The sequence below is a fragment of the Pygocentrus nattereri genome, chromosome 9, assembly GCF_015220715.1.
Source record: "Pygocentrus nattereri isolate fPygNat1 chromosome 9, fPygNat1.pri, whole genome shotgun sequence".
Lineage (NCBI taxonomy): Eukaryota > Metazoa > Chordata > Actinopteri > Characiformes > Serrasalmidae > Pygocentrus > Pygocentrus nattereri.
In genome coordinates, this window is record NC_051219.1 from 19906546 (window position 1) to 19925112 (window position 18567).

Genomic DNA, 18567 nt, shown 5'->3' on the forward strand with positions numbered 1-18567 from the left:
CACACTACCCATATATACTTCATTGTGACATCACGGACACGCTCCGGTGGCGACAGCTGGGAAATGTAGTCCATACTCGCCCTTTGTTAACGGCAGAGAAAAACCAGGCGTTTCGCTTTTCCACTAAAGCAGATAGTTGCGGCTCAGGGTGGACGTCGTAAATTGAACTCGAATGAAATATATAAGCCATTCTGCTTCACGAGAAACACAGATGTATCTCAAAAAATCAGAACAGCCCTCTTCAGTTTTCCATTGCTCTTGTATCCTGTATTGACAGCTAAGTCTCCATGGAAACAGAGAGCAGGGTCATGTGTTTGACTGGAGCTCTGCCGTAAAAATGTACACTACAGTTTGTCGAAAGTCTTGGGGCATTTTTGTTTATACTATAAGACTATTGGTGGGGAAAGTATGTACATGCTGAACAACACTCCTGTTAAGACATTAGTTTATTGCAGAATATGTAAATTGCAATGTCACCACATTCGACCTACAGTGCCCACCGGCTTTTTGCCACTTTTCATGATTTATGGAATGCTTATATGTTCGACACCTTAACCACATCACATAAGCAAATGGTGAAAAAGATCCTGAAAAAGTCACGTCACATGGCAGCACCGTTATCTCCAGTTTAACCTAAAGCACGTCAGCTCAAAGCTGGCTCCTGAGGACGTTTAATTAGGCCTGCCAGAAACGTTACCCCTCACCCATGCAGTGAAAGAACATATTTCTGTACTATATATTGCTTATTACATTTTTATTTTCCTTTAAAAGTTGTATTTTTGGAGATTTTTGATGACATTTTAACAACTGGATTTAAAGTCTGACTTCTTTTACACTCTTGTGGTCCATGGTGCACTAAAAGTTGCACTTTGGCCACCCAACTTTGGGCAAGAAGTCTGTTAGAGGACTGAAATGGCTGTTTCAGAACATAACTTTGTTTTTTTGTGTAGATTGGGATCGTTGGCTGGAAGGAAGGGAGTCCTTCACAGATTAGTACCATCTATGGTCATTTTAATTTTGTAGTTATTGCCATGTATATTTTCAGGAGTGTGACTGTTCTTATAGTCAAAGCCTGAACCTCAACAATTTGTGAACAGACATGTGTGTTACATCATACCCAGCCCAGTGGAATGGGAAGCCATAGACAACCACTTCAGAATAAACAAAATCAAATATTAAAATATAACATTATTACAAAGTATTATTATTACATTGCATTTCTTTGTCCTGCCTGACCAGAAATTCACTAGGTCCTTGCTATGACATCGCTCCAACTGCCCAGTTGCCCAAGTGTGAAAGTTGTGTTGGTTGCATTTGCAATTTCGAGCATAACAATGTGCAACAACAACAAACAACACAAAGCTAACAAAAATGCCTGCATAAATGTTTTTCATTTGGCATCTCAGACTCCAGACTTAAGCATGACTTGTCATCTGAACTGAAGCAAGGAATTCATAAACACAGATCTTTGGGAGCCCAAGACATGCAATGATTCTTGGGTTTGTCCACAATAAAGAACTGAAAATATACCTGTGTGCATTTTGCCTAAAAGATTTCAGAAAATCATGTAGCTTGCCATCTGTGATGTTTACTATTTCCTTCATACCATTTCCCTTCAGAGTCATTTGGCAATAATTACTTTGCAGTGTGCATGATGATAATGTACGGTTTAAATTCTCATGTAGGTCTCTCACAATAAAAATCTCTCACAATATAAGCCTAAAAACACTTGAAAAGCAATGTACGGTTTGTTATTGTTCAGTTAGGTCCATTTTTATTGTGTGGGCTTCTTATAAAACTGATCTCTCTCTCTCTCTTTCACTCACACTCACACTCACACACACACACACACACAATTTCTAAACCACTTATCCTTCTGGGTCATGGGGGAAGCTGGAGCCTATCCCAGCGGTCATTGGGCAGAAGGCACGATACGCCTTGGACAGGTCACCAATCCATCACAGGGCAGACAGACAGACATATACATCCACACACACAATCACACCTAAAGGCAACTTAGCATGTTTAATTGGCCTGGCCGCATGTCTTTGGACTGTGGGAAGAAACCAGAGCACCTGGAGGAAACCCATGCAGACACAGAGAGAACATGCAACTCTATACAGAAAAGACCCCTGGTCGGCCAGCCAAAAATCGAACCCAGGCCCTTCTTGCTGTGAGGCGTCAGCAATATCTGATTAATCAATTAATCCTAAAAATAAATAAATGACCCAATCCAAGCTAATCCATAGCAACAGACTTTTAGTAAAATTTCTAGCTAAACTAGCACTAAAATCTACTAAAAAGGAGAAAATGTCCTGAGCAGTCTGTAAAAGCAAGACTGACAGACATGAGCAGAAACTATGTTTAATGTGTAAGCCACTTTAATTGCTGCAATGGCATAGGAAAGGGGGAAAAGACAATCACTGAGAGGTCTCAGTGACTTCTCCATCTCAGTCTTGTTTACATTTAGTGCTGTTAACCATCTCTAACTTCACAAGCAGTTAAAGCATATATTTTTCACCCCAAATGGATTTGTATTGCAGTGGTCACAACCAAAAGAAACCCTAACAATGTGAGTGACCCACATAAAATGTCTGGATTATAGACTTACATTAAGCATGATTTTTTTTAAACAAACAAACCAACCAACAAACAAACAAACAAACAAACATTCTCCCCCTAAAAAGCTAAAAGATGAGCTTGCAAATGTAGAAAGTATTCTAAAACAAGAGCTTCTGACAGTTATGAGTGTAACAGGAGAAAAAAGGACCAAATGAAAAGCTGAACAATGCCTGGTGGTGCCAAATGAGCCCACTGTCTGAATAATATGATAAAACATTAACAATAAAATGTAGTGTACATTTTCCACTATGAATTAGCCACTGAATTCTTGGCCACTTGATCTGTAAAATAAATAGTTTTCCCTTAAAAATATTGGTTAATAAATGAGGTACAACTCAGTTACATACAGCATAGCTGCACATCTTGCTTTTGGACTGGCAAGCCAAGTGAAGGTGTTAAAATAATTCAATAGACCAATAAGATGACAACATATCAAGCTTAGCATGCTCTTTGAATAAGTTTACAGATGCAGGATTCAGATTATAACATTACACTGAACCAAATTATAATGTATGGGACAACTGCACATGAGAACAATGAATCTTGGACACTACAAAACCAAGAACCTGATCTGCAGAACTGCTTATCAAACTAGATTTAGAGGACTAATCTCTTAATCAGTCAGTTTACTGTTATCTGACAAGTTGGCAAGACTGCTGAACAATTTCAAAGGCTCATAATTGTAGGAGCCTGTACAGGTCTTCCCATGATGAACCCTGAGGCTACGCTTCCTTTAGCTATGTGAAGGTCCTTGTCTTCGTTTGCACTTCCTTTTGTCTACAGGGGCTTTCACAGTGTGTGAAGGAGCTCTGGTTTATACTTACACTGCAGTTCTGATGAAGGATGGGGAAAGGAAGGCTGTGGTAAGATGCATGAGGACCAGGTCAGATAGTATTTTCTAATGCTAGTTCCACAACAACCAATTCAGTCGTTTTCAGGCAGCACATTTTGGCACACCGAAGGTTTCAGCTATTACATGAACATTAAAGAAAAGACACTTTTCAAAAGGGAAAATAAATGACTAAGCAAAACAACAACAAAAAAAAAAAATCAGCTGTTGCAGAAGGGGGAGGACAGTACTGGCAGTACAGATACTCTGTAGAGTAAGACAGGAAGGTTTCAGAAGGGGCCAGACGCTTCTCCCCTTTCCCACAATGGCCTCCATGTTCTTTCCAAGTAAAACAATCGTAAGCGCAGTCCAGGAAGAGTGGAGGGCAGGGAGCTGTGGGTGGGCGTACTGACAGGGGAGGTTTAATCTGATGGAAAACGGGGGATGACTCTGTTCCCCATTTTGCTTTCTCACTTCAGGATGATATGATATCCATCACTTGTCTCCGCTGAAAATACAGGAGAAAGTTACTGAGCAAGTTGGTGAAAACAGAGAGTTAAATTAAAGGAATACTAGGAATGGGGATTGGAATTTTATACCATCATTGCATTGTCAAATTACTTCAAAACTGCCAAGTATCAATGAAATATCACATTTCAATATCAGTCAGTCGTGTTGGCATAAGCGGGCAAATAAGCATGCTTGTTCTAAAATCTAGACTGTTGTATGTGGCTGATAAGCATGTTATTAACATCAGCTGTTTGTTGAACAAATACAAAAAACAAATACAAAGAGCAGCAGTGTCTCCGAATGCCTCCACAGCCTTCAAAATCCAACATAGCTAGGAACCACTTGGTGACTGGGAATACTGGAATAGTTTTTTTGTACAAATTTGTACAAATATAGTATGCCACATAATACCTTTTGTAAAACTTTTTAATATATATTTTATAGAAGAAAAATAGTTTGTAAAAATATCATATAGGAATATCAAAGTCAAGGCACCAGTTTTGGTAGCAAAATGAAAACATACTGAAAAACAACCAGCCCTAAATACTACTACACAGTTTTTCAACCAAATCTCTGTCTCCCACATCTTTAGAACATAAAAGATTACCATGGACAATAATTTCGACTGTACTTAGTAAAAGAAAACTCACTGACACAAAACACAAAAAAATAAAAGCCAATAAACAGGTGCTGAACCTTTGGCTCCTGTTATAAGATTGTTTCAAGTGTTTTATACTCTTTTACTATACAAATGATTGTCTGCGATAGACAACTGTATGCAACAGATGCAGCAGAAAGAGATAATACAGAAAAACACTTAAGTACTCTTTTAAAAGAGGCACATAGTAGATTTTGTACCTTTCATTGTGTCCAAGACAAAACACACCTCATCTTGAAAGTTCTGAATCATCTGTGGGAAAGAATATGAAAATAAGGTCAAACTGGAGACACGTCAGGACATGTTTCTCTGTGTGACACGTTCAATATTACACAATGAAATTTTAAATTAAAAAAAGTTAAAAGAGAGAATCACTGTACAGCCTACTTTGAGGACTCAAAAGGGTGATACTATGACTAGGTGCAATTTAGCCACTGTAAATGAACCTTTATTTCATTCATTCAACATTTTTGACACTTTAAATCCATATTTGGGATAATATGGTTGAACCTTTAAAGTGACTAGTACAATATAATTGAAAAAAGAAAGAGAAAAGAGAAAATTTTCTGCTTCCCATGATATTCAGGATATTCATGAAAATGTACATTTCCTGTTACCTGAACACATTCAGCCCTGACGAATATTGCACAAGTCATATGTCTAACCGGAATTTGCATCATCTGAATTATTCATATGACACATTTAGTACCAAGTTATATGTTAGAGTATTTGCTTTATTAGACATGAACAGGAAATTTTTCATTTTGCTCCCTAACTATGTCTAGTCTGGGAGTAGCACAGCATCACCAGCAGAGAAAACCCTGTGAGACATCACCTCATCGCTGACCAGCACATGAATGCCCGTAGGTCCTTGTTTGAAAATCTGACTGATCTGGCGTGGAGAGATGTTGAAAAGCTGGGCTATCTTCTCAGTCAGTTCAACAGCGGTTAGCTCCTCCAGGTAAATTGCATGGTAAACTGTGAAGGTTAAATATGGGCAGGGGGAAAAAAATAGTGGTCATACTGTTACTGTTTTGAGATGTTTAAGAATTGGTAACAAGTAAGCACATTAACTCTCACACAAACACACCAAAAAAGGTGTTGCCGGTGCCGTCTCCGTTCTCGTGTTTGTGCTGCTGTTCTCTGGCATGCTGGGACTCCTGGCACACATAGATAGTGAGTCTTGGGCGAACGACCCTGAACATGCACAAACACAGAAATTACCATCAGTGAGGGTTGACTAATTCAAATCTATTTAAGCACATATGCCCACGCACCCATCAGTATGGCTAAAGTGACTATACTGCATATGACCACACACACACACACACACACACACACACACACATACTGTGTGAAACACCATGTGTGAAATGCAAGAACTGCATTTAAAAAAGGACATCTATATCTATATCTATGGTTATACAATGGTTCTGACCACACAATCTAATTCGTAGAATGGTTACATCTAATAACAGCACCCCCCCTCCCCATATATAATTTTCCTTAACTGATAGTAACACTAATGATCAAATTACTCTATGCTGCTAGAACTACTTTTTGGTGGAAAAAATGCCCAGTATATAAACATATATTTGAAAGAATAAGAAAGTTTGCTTTACATTTTTTTTATTTTACAAAGCAAATGTTATCATGTGTCCATTACATAGCTATCAACTTCCAAAAACAGTATCCCTTATATTCAGAGCCTTCAAAATGTATTCACACTGATACCTATACAACACATTTTTACCATTAAATCAAAATCTTGTTTTGATCTTTAATAATATCCCACACTAACCTATTTTATACAGAATTAGAATTTATTTTAAATTTATTTTACATTTAAACAGCTAAAGATTTTCTCTTGCACAGTGAAATACACCAAGAAGAAGACATATAATAAGTAAATCGCATGTGTTGATGCCTATGCACATAACATTGTGTCTGCGACAATCTATGGCTATGTTCACATTACCAGGTTGAAGTGGCACAAATCTGATTTTTTCTGCGCTAATGTGACTCAGATCTGATGTTTTCAGGACTGTGTGGACATGCAAATCTGATCTTTTCAAATCTAACCAGAGTCACTCTTATATGTGGACTTAGATCAGATACCTATCCGATATGTGGCCATGAGACCTTAGTGAGAACGCCTGGATCAGAATTCATGTGCTTTTTTTCTGCTACGCGTGCACTACTAGTTACTATGGCTGCTTTAACAGAATTTACAGCAATGAGGCTTGTAATGTGAACACAGCATGTGTCAATATTATTTGTGATGGCACACTCCCTCTCATGCTGTTTTGATTAAACATAACTTACAGTGTCTATTTTGCCAACACACATTGAAATTTTATGTTACATTTGTGTACTGTGAAGACTAATCACTACCTTCCTTTCAGTGCGTTGAACAGTCGTATACCATCGGCCGGGCCACAAATCTGAATGACGTCCTCCCTTGTCAGCTTCAGCAGGTCTGACCCTGATGACCATCCCAACAAAAAAAATGCACAAGCAATAAAAGTCAAAATGTTTTCCCCAGGAACTGACGCATGATATTACATATTCCAACTGACACAAAATCAGTAGCCTGCAATTCAATGGATAAAAAGGTAAACAGATTCACTTTAGATCTACAGGCATGTAACATTTATCTAAGTTTGACTTCACAGAGTTTAGGTAAGGTGCTGTATGGTTGCTGAGTGACACAAGCACAGATAAAAGAGCCGTATGGCATGTAATGCACATAGAACGTCCCATTACCTGAGAAGTTTGTGAAGAGACGGCAGAATGGCGAAAATCGGTTTCTATGGAGCCACTGCTGAGATTCCTGTGGTGTTGCCGTGGGCAACAGATTCTGTTTGTTCAGAGTAGAGAAAAAGGGGACACAGGTAGGCCTTAGAGTGAGTATCATAAAGTCATTAGGATTTTCTTTTTTCTTTTTCCACTAAACAGTCCCTACACTTTCAGAAAGACAGTTTCACAGACTCAGTGTAGACCAACTCTCACTTCTACCTTTAACAAGAAGGAAGATTCCATATCACAATCTGACTTTTCCTGACTGACCACTACTGAAGTTTGTTTTAAGGCCAGTCTTCTTCCACTTCCACTATGATGCTCTATGCAAACCTCCAGGTTCTGTTTAAGAGTAACTTTCAAAACAGCAATAAAGTGCTCAGTTAGGTCACTGTGTCTAAACAGATGGAATGACTAAAGTATCTCTCAGTAAAGCTCTCTCAGCATGATGTGATAAGGCTAAAAATCTATGCGATTACTTCATGTTGAATATATTCTAAGTAATGAATTAGAAATGGAAGAAATTAGTAGTGTTTACTATATATTTGATATACCACACTATTAACTAAAATGGGGTTAGGCTGTGAGTAAAACAGCCCAAAAAGTTATGATTACAGATCAACACAGCAGCATTAAGTCTGCATTCAGGGGAAAACGTTCCATTCTAAACTGGCTAAGCTTACTTAACAGTAATACTAAAAATATGGAATGTGTCCTAGTTTGGGTTGAGTTTTAGTCTGCAACACATCATTGCCTCCCACAAAGACCAAGATATAACTAGTAAAGAGGTCTAAATTTCAATTACATTATGGTGTATGATCTCACAAAATAGTATATTTTATGCTTTTAGGACAGGATGGCTGAGTATGGACATGCAGGGTACATAAATATAACAAAAAAATCAGCTGGATATGACACACAGGATGAGACTGCCAACTGAAAGGTGACTGAAGGTGAAGCCTAAGCATGTGGTGATTTGAATACATACTTTTCTAGAATACATGCAGTTAAATAACATTAAAAAGTTAAAAAAAAAAAAATCACAAAAGACATCAGGAGTTAGTAACCTGTTAATAAGTGTTAAGTTATGAAGATGTGAGACAACAGGGTTAGACAAAGTGTCTCCTGATAGAAATTTTGATTATACCAGCATAACAAAAGTACATTTATGTGGAAAAATAGCACAGCATTTTCTGTTCTTAAAAAGTATGCAAAATGGTGTAAAATAAAATGGAAGTATGATGTAACACTGGTCAAATTACACGTTTCACATATCTTTACATATTCACGCACAATTCATGTTTTTTTTTTTTTTGCTACATTTAACATATTGAAGAAAAATTCAATATAGATGTTGTACTCACATTTGCAGAAAAATGTCTTCTGTTTGTTTTCTGCAATAATTTCACCAGGGACTGTGTGCCAGTTTATATGATGTAGTCATTAACCAAATTCCTAACCACACCTTATACATAAAGCCATACTATAATTTACAGTCAGCAAAAATACTTAGAGAAAAGAGAAGAACTCACATCTGCTACCTGTGCCACTGGCTCTGGCTGGTGATTTGGTGATCCATTCCTAGAAAGGAGTGAACTAAATTAGGTGACATGAAGGTTACCATGAAGAAAGAAATATATAAAGAAAATAAACAAAAAAGGCTCTTGATGTGGCCTGTCAAATAATTAGCAGCTGAAACAGATGCGCCAAAACATTTTGTCTTACAGGGGTCAAAATATTGTGGTGTACTGAGGGCCAAAATCACAAAAGAGTACACAAATAAAGATGGTAGGTGTATTGTTAATCAAAACATTTTTTTAATGTAATTTGTACATTATGCTATATGAGTCGTTACCTAAAGTGCTTTACAATGTAAAAAAATATATACATACATTTAAGCACAAGAAGTATGCAATAAGTTTTTGATGAAGAGGAGGGAAACCGGGGCAAATCAATTGTCCTTACAGACTGACTTTAACCCATGGGCCCCACTTTGGGCAGCCCTGATTTAAGACATAATAAATTAACTTTTATTATCAATGGCAGGTCTGATTATAGATTGGAATAACACAACAGCAAAACTAAAAAGTGTTTCTTACCCTTCAGTAACAGGGAAGCTGTTGTGGGTGCTGCCGAAGCCTGGTGATGGAGAGTTGTTCACATAAGTAACCTCAGGCCAAGGTGAGCACTGTAGGAGGAAAACATGATATTCAACAATCCATACAGAACTCAAAAATGTTGTACACTGAGGATGTCAGAGGATGTGTACCTACAAAGAATAAAAAACAAGAAAATTTCAATTTCCCAAGAGATCATACAAAAAGCTAATTTATTAGGACACATTTTCCATGTACAAACCTCAGTAAGAATGGTAGTTTCATAGGATGGCTGGTATTTTTCCTTTTCTTGAGGTGCTCTCTTCTCCATCTTTTCTCTGTCTGTCTTTTGCTTCCTGTCAGCACCTTTGGGCTACAAATAATTATGTAAAGGAGACAGTGTGTCATGGTGGTAGCATTAACTTTAATTTATAGTGGGTTGGGTAATTTAAGATTAAGTTAAATTGAAAATTGTGGGATTACACTGTGACTATAAACCAACAGAGCAAAACTGCATTAACATTGCATTAGGAGAAAAAAGCTTCATTGCATACTAGCTTATTTCATGGTAATAACAATGGAACAGTAATATCATGCGTGCTAAAGAATACTGTATAACAATTACAACATTACTACTGCAATTGTGAAGAACAGAGTAATACACATTAGCTTCTAGATTAGCCAAAAATGATTGAAAAGACATTGGCCTATAAAATGAATCTCTTACAAATATTACACGACTACAAATGATACTGATGTGTCTCAGGCCACACTGATTAGTCATTGTATTGTTATGGTGAATTAGAGGGGTCTTCATGTTCCCAAGTGCACAATTTATCTATCTGCACCTACATTAAAATCAACACTATTTACCTCTCCAGCTCAGAACTAAAATCAACATGAGATTTGGAAGTGTGCGACATTTTGAAAGTACAGAAATAACATGTTCTCCTCCCACCTTGAAGACTTTGATTTGGCAGCTGGCAGAGTGCAAGTGTTCAGTGTACTCTCCTGCTTCATTCTCCTTGAACGTGTCTATTTGGATGCGGAACGGCACTCCCTTCTCTCCACCATGCTTGCGCATTGTGAACTCTGTGCTGATGCAATGAACCTAAAACCAAAGAAACAAGATGACACTTGTGATTGCAACCTAACATTCATACAAGAGAGAGTGAGAAAAGAGAAAACAACCTGTAGAAAATATTTGAACAGATCCCATAAAGAAATAGAAGATACCTGAATGAAGGCTGAAGTCCTCTTTGAGGGGTCCCACAGGAATTCCACTGTGTTGAGCTGTGTAGGGTTTGCCCTGGGATCCACGATTCCAACAGACATAGGAATATCTAAAAGAATTCAAAATGGAATGCAAAATGAATGTTTCCGTAATTTATTCATGTATAAATCCACTCACTCTTAAGCTGAACAAGTTCAAGCGCACCAATACACTATGTGCTAAGCTATATCAAAATCCTGTATGTTTCTGCTCAAGCAACAGGCCACCCACTAAAGGAACACAAATATGAATTTCATATAATTTATGCTTAATGTTAGCAAGATTAGTACTTAATACATGAGTGTGTGGGTCAAATACTATGTATAGAGCTAATATTACCTAGCTAGCTATCACAAAGCTACTTGTACACAGACAAATAATGTTTCTGTAACTAACCTACTAGCCCCATTAAAAGTCTGACATTTTGACATGCAAATGTTTTTGTGTGGTTTCTGTATATATTTAACTTATTGTTGTACAATTCTGGCTCATCAAAAATAAAACCTTTACTTTTTATGCGTCAATTTAACTTTTTTTTTGTTTTGTTTTTTGCTGCAACCTGCTCTAATATATCAGCAAAACATAGAAAAAAAAGCTTAATTCAAGCCAATGACAAAAGCACAAGCAAAACCTTTATGTAAATACAAGTTTATGTTGTTGATATGAAAAAAGCCGTACAGCACTTCAGATTTACACACAGTCGTCGACTCACCTAGATCAAGGATTCTGTCACCTGGTCTATTCCAGCGCCAGCCTTCCAGCTGCTGGTGCTCCGTGTACTGCAGCCTGCGGTCATGAAACACTACGCGGATGATACTCTACAGGCACCAAGACCAAAACAGCAGTGAGTAAGCAAACAGGCACCACTACAGTCATGACTGACAGATCTCAAAACAAAGTCCTCACCTTCACCATTTTGCCAGTGATCTCCGGAAGCTCACCCATTTTCCGATTGTCCAGCATCCGAATTTCATAAGACTGTCCTACAAAGATGAATTTAAAGATACCAGCACTCAGTCAATTTCTACACCATTACAATTAATGCTGATATTTTTCAACAGAAAGACAATCTGATAAAACAAAAAAAAAAAAAAAATATATATATATATATATATATATCCATCCATCCATCCATCCATATATATATATATATATATAAAACCCATGTGTGGAAGCTTTTCTAGCATACATGTATTCAGAGAATAACTACAAGTCAGGACTCTTCTGTTTCTCAAAATGCATGGCAGGCTTTATATCTGGAAAAGCAGCATACCATCTTTTAGCCATATGCAATCTTTTAGAATTAGCAGACCTTGGTTGAGGTAGGTGAGCGTCTCGTCATGCAGTTTGACAGCAGGTGATGTGGCAGCACATAAAACATACTGGAAAGGAAGAATCTTATTGTCACTGTCAGGAGGCAGATTGGATTCTTCCTGCTTAAAGATAGGAAGAGCCAGTACATCACTGTAGAAAGAGGAAAAGAACCCAGACAGAAAGACATATTTGAGATGTCACACACCAATCCAGTTTACTTATCCATATACACAGAATCTGACATTCTTTTAAAACTATAAAGAAACATCCATAGAAAATGTCTTCCAAAAACTGATACTTGCCCTTAAAAAATTCAGACTTTTTTTTTTTTGTCACTTTTCACTTAACACTAATGACACAAAAATATCACCACCACCTTCTGATCCAGTTGGTCGCATATCTGCCATTAAATAGTGTTACCTTAGAGTGAACTTTGAACTTTTAGACTGCTTTAACTATCAATAATGTTATCAAACCCTTCAAGTGCCGTGAACCAATTAATCATTACTATTAGAGGATGACAGTGTAGCTTAAAACCATCCTAGTAAAAGTTATATTACTGAAATCAAATGATAACCCCAAGCACAACCACACTGAGATACCAAAAAAAAAAAGTCTGAAATGCAGTAAAACATCAAAAAATTATTCCGATATGAAATTACACAGCAAACCGAATTGCAATGTAACTATTTGGTGCCATGCAAACTTAGGACTTCTAATCATATTTACAAGTAAAACTACTGTTAAATCAGTGGAAGAATAATTCAAGAAAAAGGAAAAATTTTCCAAATGTTGAGTAAAAGTACAAAAGTGGCAGGTTAAAATTGCACTTAAGTATAGAGTAACTTATTAGTACATCTATTGTTACATGAACTGAAGTTCATGGGCTCTATACTCTTTTTGATGCACCCTTGGTCTGAAACAAAATGATACAACTGAAAATTCAGAGGTGCAACCACTCACAAAGCAGCCCAGATGCTGTCAACAGTGTAAGCAACTAAATATTAGTGACTAAACACAGCTTAACTGAGTAAAAAAAAAAAAAAAAACATCTCTTCCTTCACACCTGTTCAGCAGAAGTGAAAGTATTGTCATTTGAAAATACTCAGTAAAGTACAAATCTACCTAAATTTGACTTGAGTGTATGTAACTCAGTTCACTATTCACTAGACCCCTCTGAAACAAAGTAAATGGAAAAAAATATTTCCCGCATCTGGTTACCATGTAATTTCAAATCTCAGAAAACAAGTTTCACCCAAAGTAAGAGTCGGTAAACGAACTAAATCGTGGCTACTCTATCTTAAAAACAGACAAACGACAAAAGCCCGTAAGACTGAGCTCTTGCGTACCTCATACTGTAGGCTCCAGCTCCGAGCTCCTGCCCAATGCCGGACAGACTCGCGTCGAAGTCCTGCACGAGCCCGGACTCGATCACCTCATCAGCGAGCGGTAACTTCAAAGCCCAGGCCATCGCGAAGATCTCAGCTCTACCTCAGGTCCGACTGACCACTATCAAACACCCTCGCCTCGATTCCCTTCGTGTTTTTGGGGCAGCTCACACACACCTGTCCAGAAGAATGAATTATAAGTGATCAAATATGCGAGCGAGCCATACTCGTGCAGGCTGGTTGGGACTCTATATTAAAGTATAGGTCATGTCCACAGATTTAATGAGCCTGGTCACACGTAAATAATGTAAAAGGCAGTTTCGGATCAAACAGCTCGCCCATTTTAACGCTAGAAAGGTAAATTCACAAGAGACATAATCAACATTTAACTCATTAAACCGATTAAAGCTAGCTATTCGGTTCGTAGTTAGTTAGCTAGCTGGGTGTGACGATGTGAACCGTTAACGTTAGCTGCATGTGATCAGGCGCCTTAACTGCTGCCTCTTCCGTGCCGAGTTTGGTCTAACTTAAGTTTAACGTGTGCTGAACGGTGTAAAAAAACACCTGTAATACTAGCGATAGAGTTTTGAAAATTACGACTAAGCCATGAAAAAACCCATCTAACCACACATCAGTTAGTTTATTCCCCCAACTTCGCTGATTCCTCACGCCATGCAAACAAGATGAAGAGGCAAACATTTAAAGTACCTGCTACGGGCGTGCTGTTCGTTTTTCTTTTGCTCTGTAATAAGAAGGGAATCCTTTGAAATGCCGTTGACATTCGGCGCTTACCTCCATTTTCACCAATTTATACTTACCCTTGGCTACAACCGAATAAGTTGGTTGAAAACACTCATCGTTCACGCCATATTTCAATCCGTCGTCTTTGGAATGAAGCAAACAATTTAGCTCCCTAGTTGGAGTCGGAGAGAAAACTGTCAACTTAAGCTTTTGCGAAAAAATGTTTTAGACCCAAATGGCACAGGAAGGCGATCTGCTCGAAAGAAATCGACGAAACAGAGGCGCGATCAACACACAGCAAATAAAAATGATATAAAAGACATGTTTGTTTATCTGTTCTATTCACAAGATTGCCGTAATATCCGCAGTCGTCTTCTTCGTCGGTTGCGCAAGCCAAAGTGCAGGACTGCCCCCTGTGGCATTGGGTCTGAAACTAGAACAGTTGAGTGTGGCGTTTCCTGAGAAAATGTTCTGTGGTCACTGCAAGATGTAATTAACTATTGGGATGATGCTGGGAGACAGTAATATGACTCTGTTTATTATGGTTATGTATTTAGCTCGTCCCGCAGCTTTCGAGATATCAACTCCGTTACAATCCAGATTGTCCGATCTGGCTGTTTGATGCCTGCTTGTATACAGCTTTTTGATCGGAAGCACGGATTCCGTGTGGCCATGGAATTTTGCGGAATTCTTTTCCCATAAAAATGAGTGGTGAAAATTTGCATGGCAATCTACGGTACTTCAGCCTGACCGAAAGACATCTTTCGCATACACTATATTATATAGTGTATTATAAATATACTATAAGATATTTAGTACTCCTAGTGGTAATTTTTGTTTTAATAGTTTTTTGTGCTGCTTGGTACCACTGTTTATTGCCATGTTACACTTTGTTATGCCTTAATGTTGACTTTTTGAAAAAAAGTTTAAAACATCAACAGATTCAAAATTGTCTACAGCGGTGATGAAACAGACCAAGTATCTGAAGCATTGCCTCACACAAAATGGTTAAGGATACAGTCCCTGAGGCTTCAAGACCTTTTATCATTGTTTTAAGATTTATTTAAATTAATTACAAACATAAAACACAAACCAGCCATTAGGGGTGTACTTTGTGTACTTCTGGTGCCGGTCCCAAGCCTGGATAAATGGTGAGGGTTGCGTCAGGAAGGGCATCCAGCATAAAACTTGTGCCAAAACTATCATGCGGATCACAAATATGATTGCCATACTGGATCGGTCAAGGCCCGGCTTAACAACGACCTCCGGTGCTGTTGACCAGCAGGGTGCCGGTGGAGATTGGACTACTGTAGGTCGAAGACCATCAAAGAGGAGAGGAGGAAGGCGGGTTAGAAGGCAGCGAGAGAGAAGGAAAGGCAGGAGTGTGGAGGTTAGAGTAGGGACTCTGAACATAGGGACAATGACTGTTAAAGGCAGAGAGCTTGAAGACATGATGGAGAGAAGGAAGGTAGATATTCTATGTGTCCAGGAGACCAGATGGAAAGGAAGCATGGCCAGGAACATTGGAGGGGGATTCAAACTGCTCTATCATGGTGTAGAGAGGAAGAGAAACGGAGTAGGGATAATCCTAAAGGAACAGCTTGTGAAAAGTGTTCTGGATGTAAAGAGAGTGTCAGACAGGATCATGAGCCTGAAGTTGGAGGTTGATGGTGTGATTTTGAATGTGGTCATTTCATATGCACCACAGGTTGGTTGTCAGTTAGAGGAGAAAGAGGAATTTTGGAGTAAGATGGATGAAGTGGTAGATGGTGTCCCTAGAGAGGAGAGATTAGTGATTGCTGCACACTTCAATGGACTTGTTGGTGAAGGGAACAGAGGGGATGAAGGTGCTGGGTATGTATGGTGTGAAAGACAGAAATGCAGAAGGTCAGATGGTTGTAGATTTTGCAAAGAGAATGGAAATGGCTATGGTGAACATATATTTTCAGAAGAGGGAAGAACACAGGGTGACATACAAGAATGGAGGGAGGTGCACACAGGTGGATTATATCCTTAGCAGGAGATGCCACCTAAAGGAGATTAGAGATTGTAAAGTGGTACCAGGGGAAAGTGTAGCAAGGCAGCATAGGGTGGTTGTCTGTAGAATGAGACTAGAAACAAAGAAGAGGAAGAGAGTGAAGACAGAGCCAAAGATTAGGTGGTGGAAGCTGAAGGAGGAGGATGGTTGCAGGCAGTTCAGGGAAAAATTGCAACAGGCCCTTGGGGGCAGTGAGGAGCTACCTGAGGACTGGGAAACTACAGCTAAGGTGGTGAGAGAAACTGTTGGGTGTTTTGTCTGGTCAGAGGAAAGAAGACAAGCAAAGTTGGTGGTGGAATGAGGAAGTCCAGGAGAGTATTCAGAAGAAGAAAGCAGCTAAGAAAAAGTGGGATAACCAGAGAGATGAAGGAAGTAGGCAGGAGTACTGTGAGGCTAGTCACATAGGCAGAGAGCTTGCAGACATGATGGAGAGAAGGAAGGTAGATATTCTATGTGTCCAGGAGACCAGATGGAAAGGAAGCATGGCCAGGAACATTGGAGGGGGATTCAAACTGTTCTATCATGGTGTAGAGAGGAAGAGAAATGGAGTAGGGATAATCCTAAAGGAACAGCTTGTGAAAAGTGTTCTGGATGTAAAGAGAGTGTCAGACAGGATCATGAGCCTGAAGTTGGAGGTTGATGGTATGATTTTGAATGTGGTCAGTTCATATGCACCACAGGTTGGTTGTCAGTTAGAGGAGAAAGAGGAATTTTGGAGTCCTCCTTGGAGAAAAAGTGGGATAACCAGAGAGATGAAGGAAGTAGGCAGGAGTACTGTGAGACTAGTCACATAGCGAAAAGAATGGTGGCAAAGGCTCAGGCCTATGATGAGTTGTATGAGAGGCTGGACAGTAAAGAAGGAGTAAAGGACTTGTATCGTTTGGCTAAACAGAGAGATAGAGCTGGAAAGGATGTACAGCAGGTTAGGCTGATAAAGGATAGAGAGGGAAATGTACTAGTGAGTGGACAGAGAGTGTTGAATAGATGGAAGAAGTACTTTGAAAAACTAATGAATGAGGAAAATGAGAGAGAGGAGGACAACGGGGGGAGAGATAGTGGATCAGGAAGTGCAGAGAATTGGTAAGGTGGAAGTGAGGGCAGCTTTAAAAAGGATGAAAAATGGAAAGGCAGTTGGTCCAGATGACATACCTGTGGAGGTATGGAGATGTTTAGGAGAGAAGGCAGTGGACTTTTTAACCAGGTTGTTTAACAAAATCCTGGAGAGTGAGAGGATGCCTGATGAGTGGAGAAGCAGTGTATTGGTCCCCATTTTTAAGAACAAGGGTGATGTGCAGAGCTGCAGCAACTACAGAGGTATAAAGTTGATGTGCCACAGCATAAAGGTATGGGAAAGTGAGATTTTCATTGGAAGTGACAAGGATGGACAAGATTAGAAATGAGCAAATCAGAGGGACAGTGAAGGTGGAGCAGTTTGGAGATATAGCCAGAGAGGCCAGGTTGAGATGGTTTGGACATGTGTTGAGGAGGAATAGTGGATATATTGGTCAAAGAATGTTGGAGATAGAGCTGCCGGGTAGAAGGAGAAGAGGTAGACCTCAGAGAAGGTTTATGGATGTAGTGAAGGTGGACATGGAGATGGTTGGTGTAAAAGTAGAGGAGGCAGTGGATAGGGCAAGATGGAGGCAGATGATCCGCTGTGGCGATCCCTAAAGGTAACAGCCGAAAGAAGAAGAAGAAGAATTACAAATATAAAACATGGAGTGGGGTGCTCCACTACACTCAGAAGGACCTGCACAGGCAAGCATGTGGCCCTGGATGAGTACTGAAAGTGGTCACTGCTGAGGGGCGAGCAGTCCATGCCATTACGGCCTCCTCTATGTCTTACAACACTACAGTATTGTAGGAACCCGATGGTTAAAGATATGTTCATTTTTTTCAGTGGCAGAAACATCTTGTTCTTATAGCTTATGTTCAAGAAACTAGTTAAAGGAATGTGGCTTGCCAGTCTCTATGCTTTCTGCCAATCTCTGGGAGGGCTCGTATTGTGGGAGCTGGGCCCCCTGGTGATTCATTGGGAGCTGGAGGGGAAGAGAGTTTCTCTATTTTTGAGGTTGGAGGTTGAATGGGAGCAGAGAGTTGGTCAGAGAGACAAGGGTGTTTGTTGTATTTTTTATTTTTTTGGCATGAGTTTCATCCTGACAAAAGCTTATAAACTGTAGTTCCAAAACAGGTTTTAGTTTCTGTTTCTCCTTGAGCAAGGATGCTACATTTGGCATCAGAATCAAAACGTGGGTGCCAGCTATCCCTGGCAAGAGTATGTTTAGCTTCATTGCTAATG

At 39.2% G+C, this 18567-nt stretch overlaps 1 protein-coding gene across 3 annotated transcripts; it reads right to left on the reverse strand.

The window, feature by feature from the left end:
* Nucleotides 1-2359: 2359 nt before the first annotated feature.
* tfcp2 (transcription factor CP2) lies at nt 2360-14623 on the reverse strand. Of its 3 annotated transcripts, XM_037541424.1 has the most exons (17): nt 14308-14623; nt 13451-13666; nt 12100-12251; nt 11694-11770; nt 11500-11605; nt 10751-10857; nt 10473-10625; nt 9777-9887; nt 9518-9606; nt 8951-8999; nt 8783-8833; nt 7386-7479; nt 7014-7104; nt 5710-5816; nt 5455-5597; nt 4820-4871; nt 2360-3959 (listed from the first exon to the last, which is right to left on the reverse strand). In XM_037541424.1, exons 2-17 carry the CDS (start codon nt 13570-13572, stop codon nt 3922-3924), a joined length of 1542 nt encoding a protein of 513 aa, XP_037397321.1. In that variant the 5' UTR covers nt 13573-13666; nt 14308-14623; the 3' UTR covers nt 2360-3921. The 3 variants fall into 3 exon arrangements, with proteins under 3 accessions (XP_037397321.1, XP_017549701.1, XP_037397322.1); XM_017694212.2 differs by lacking the exon at nt 8783-8833; XM_037541425.1 differs by lacking the exon at nt 14308-14623 and having other exon boundaries at nt 13451-13682.
* Nucleotides 14624-18567: the final 3944 nt, after the last annotated feature.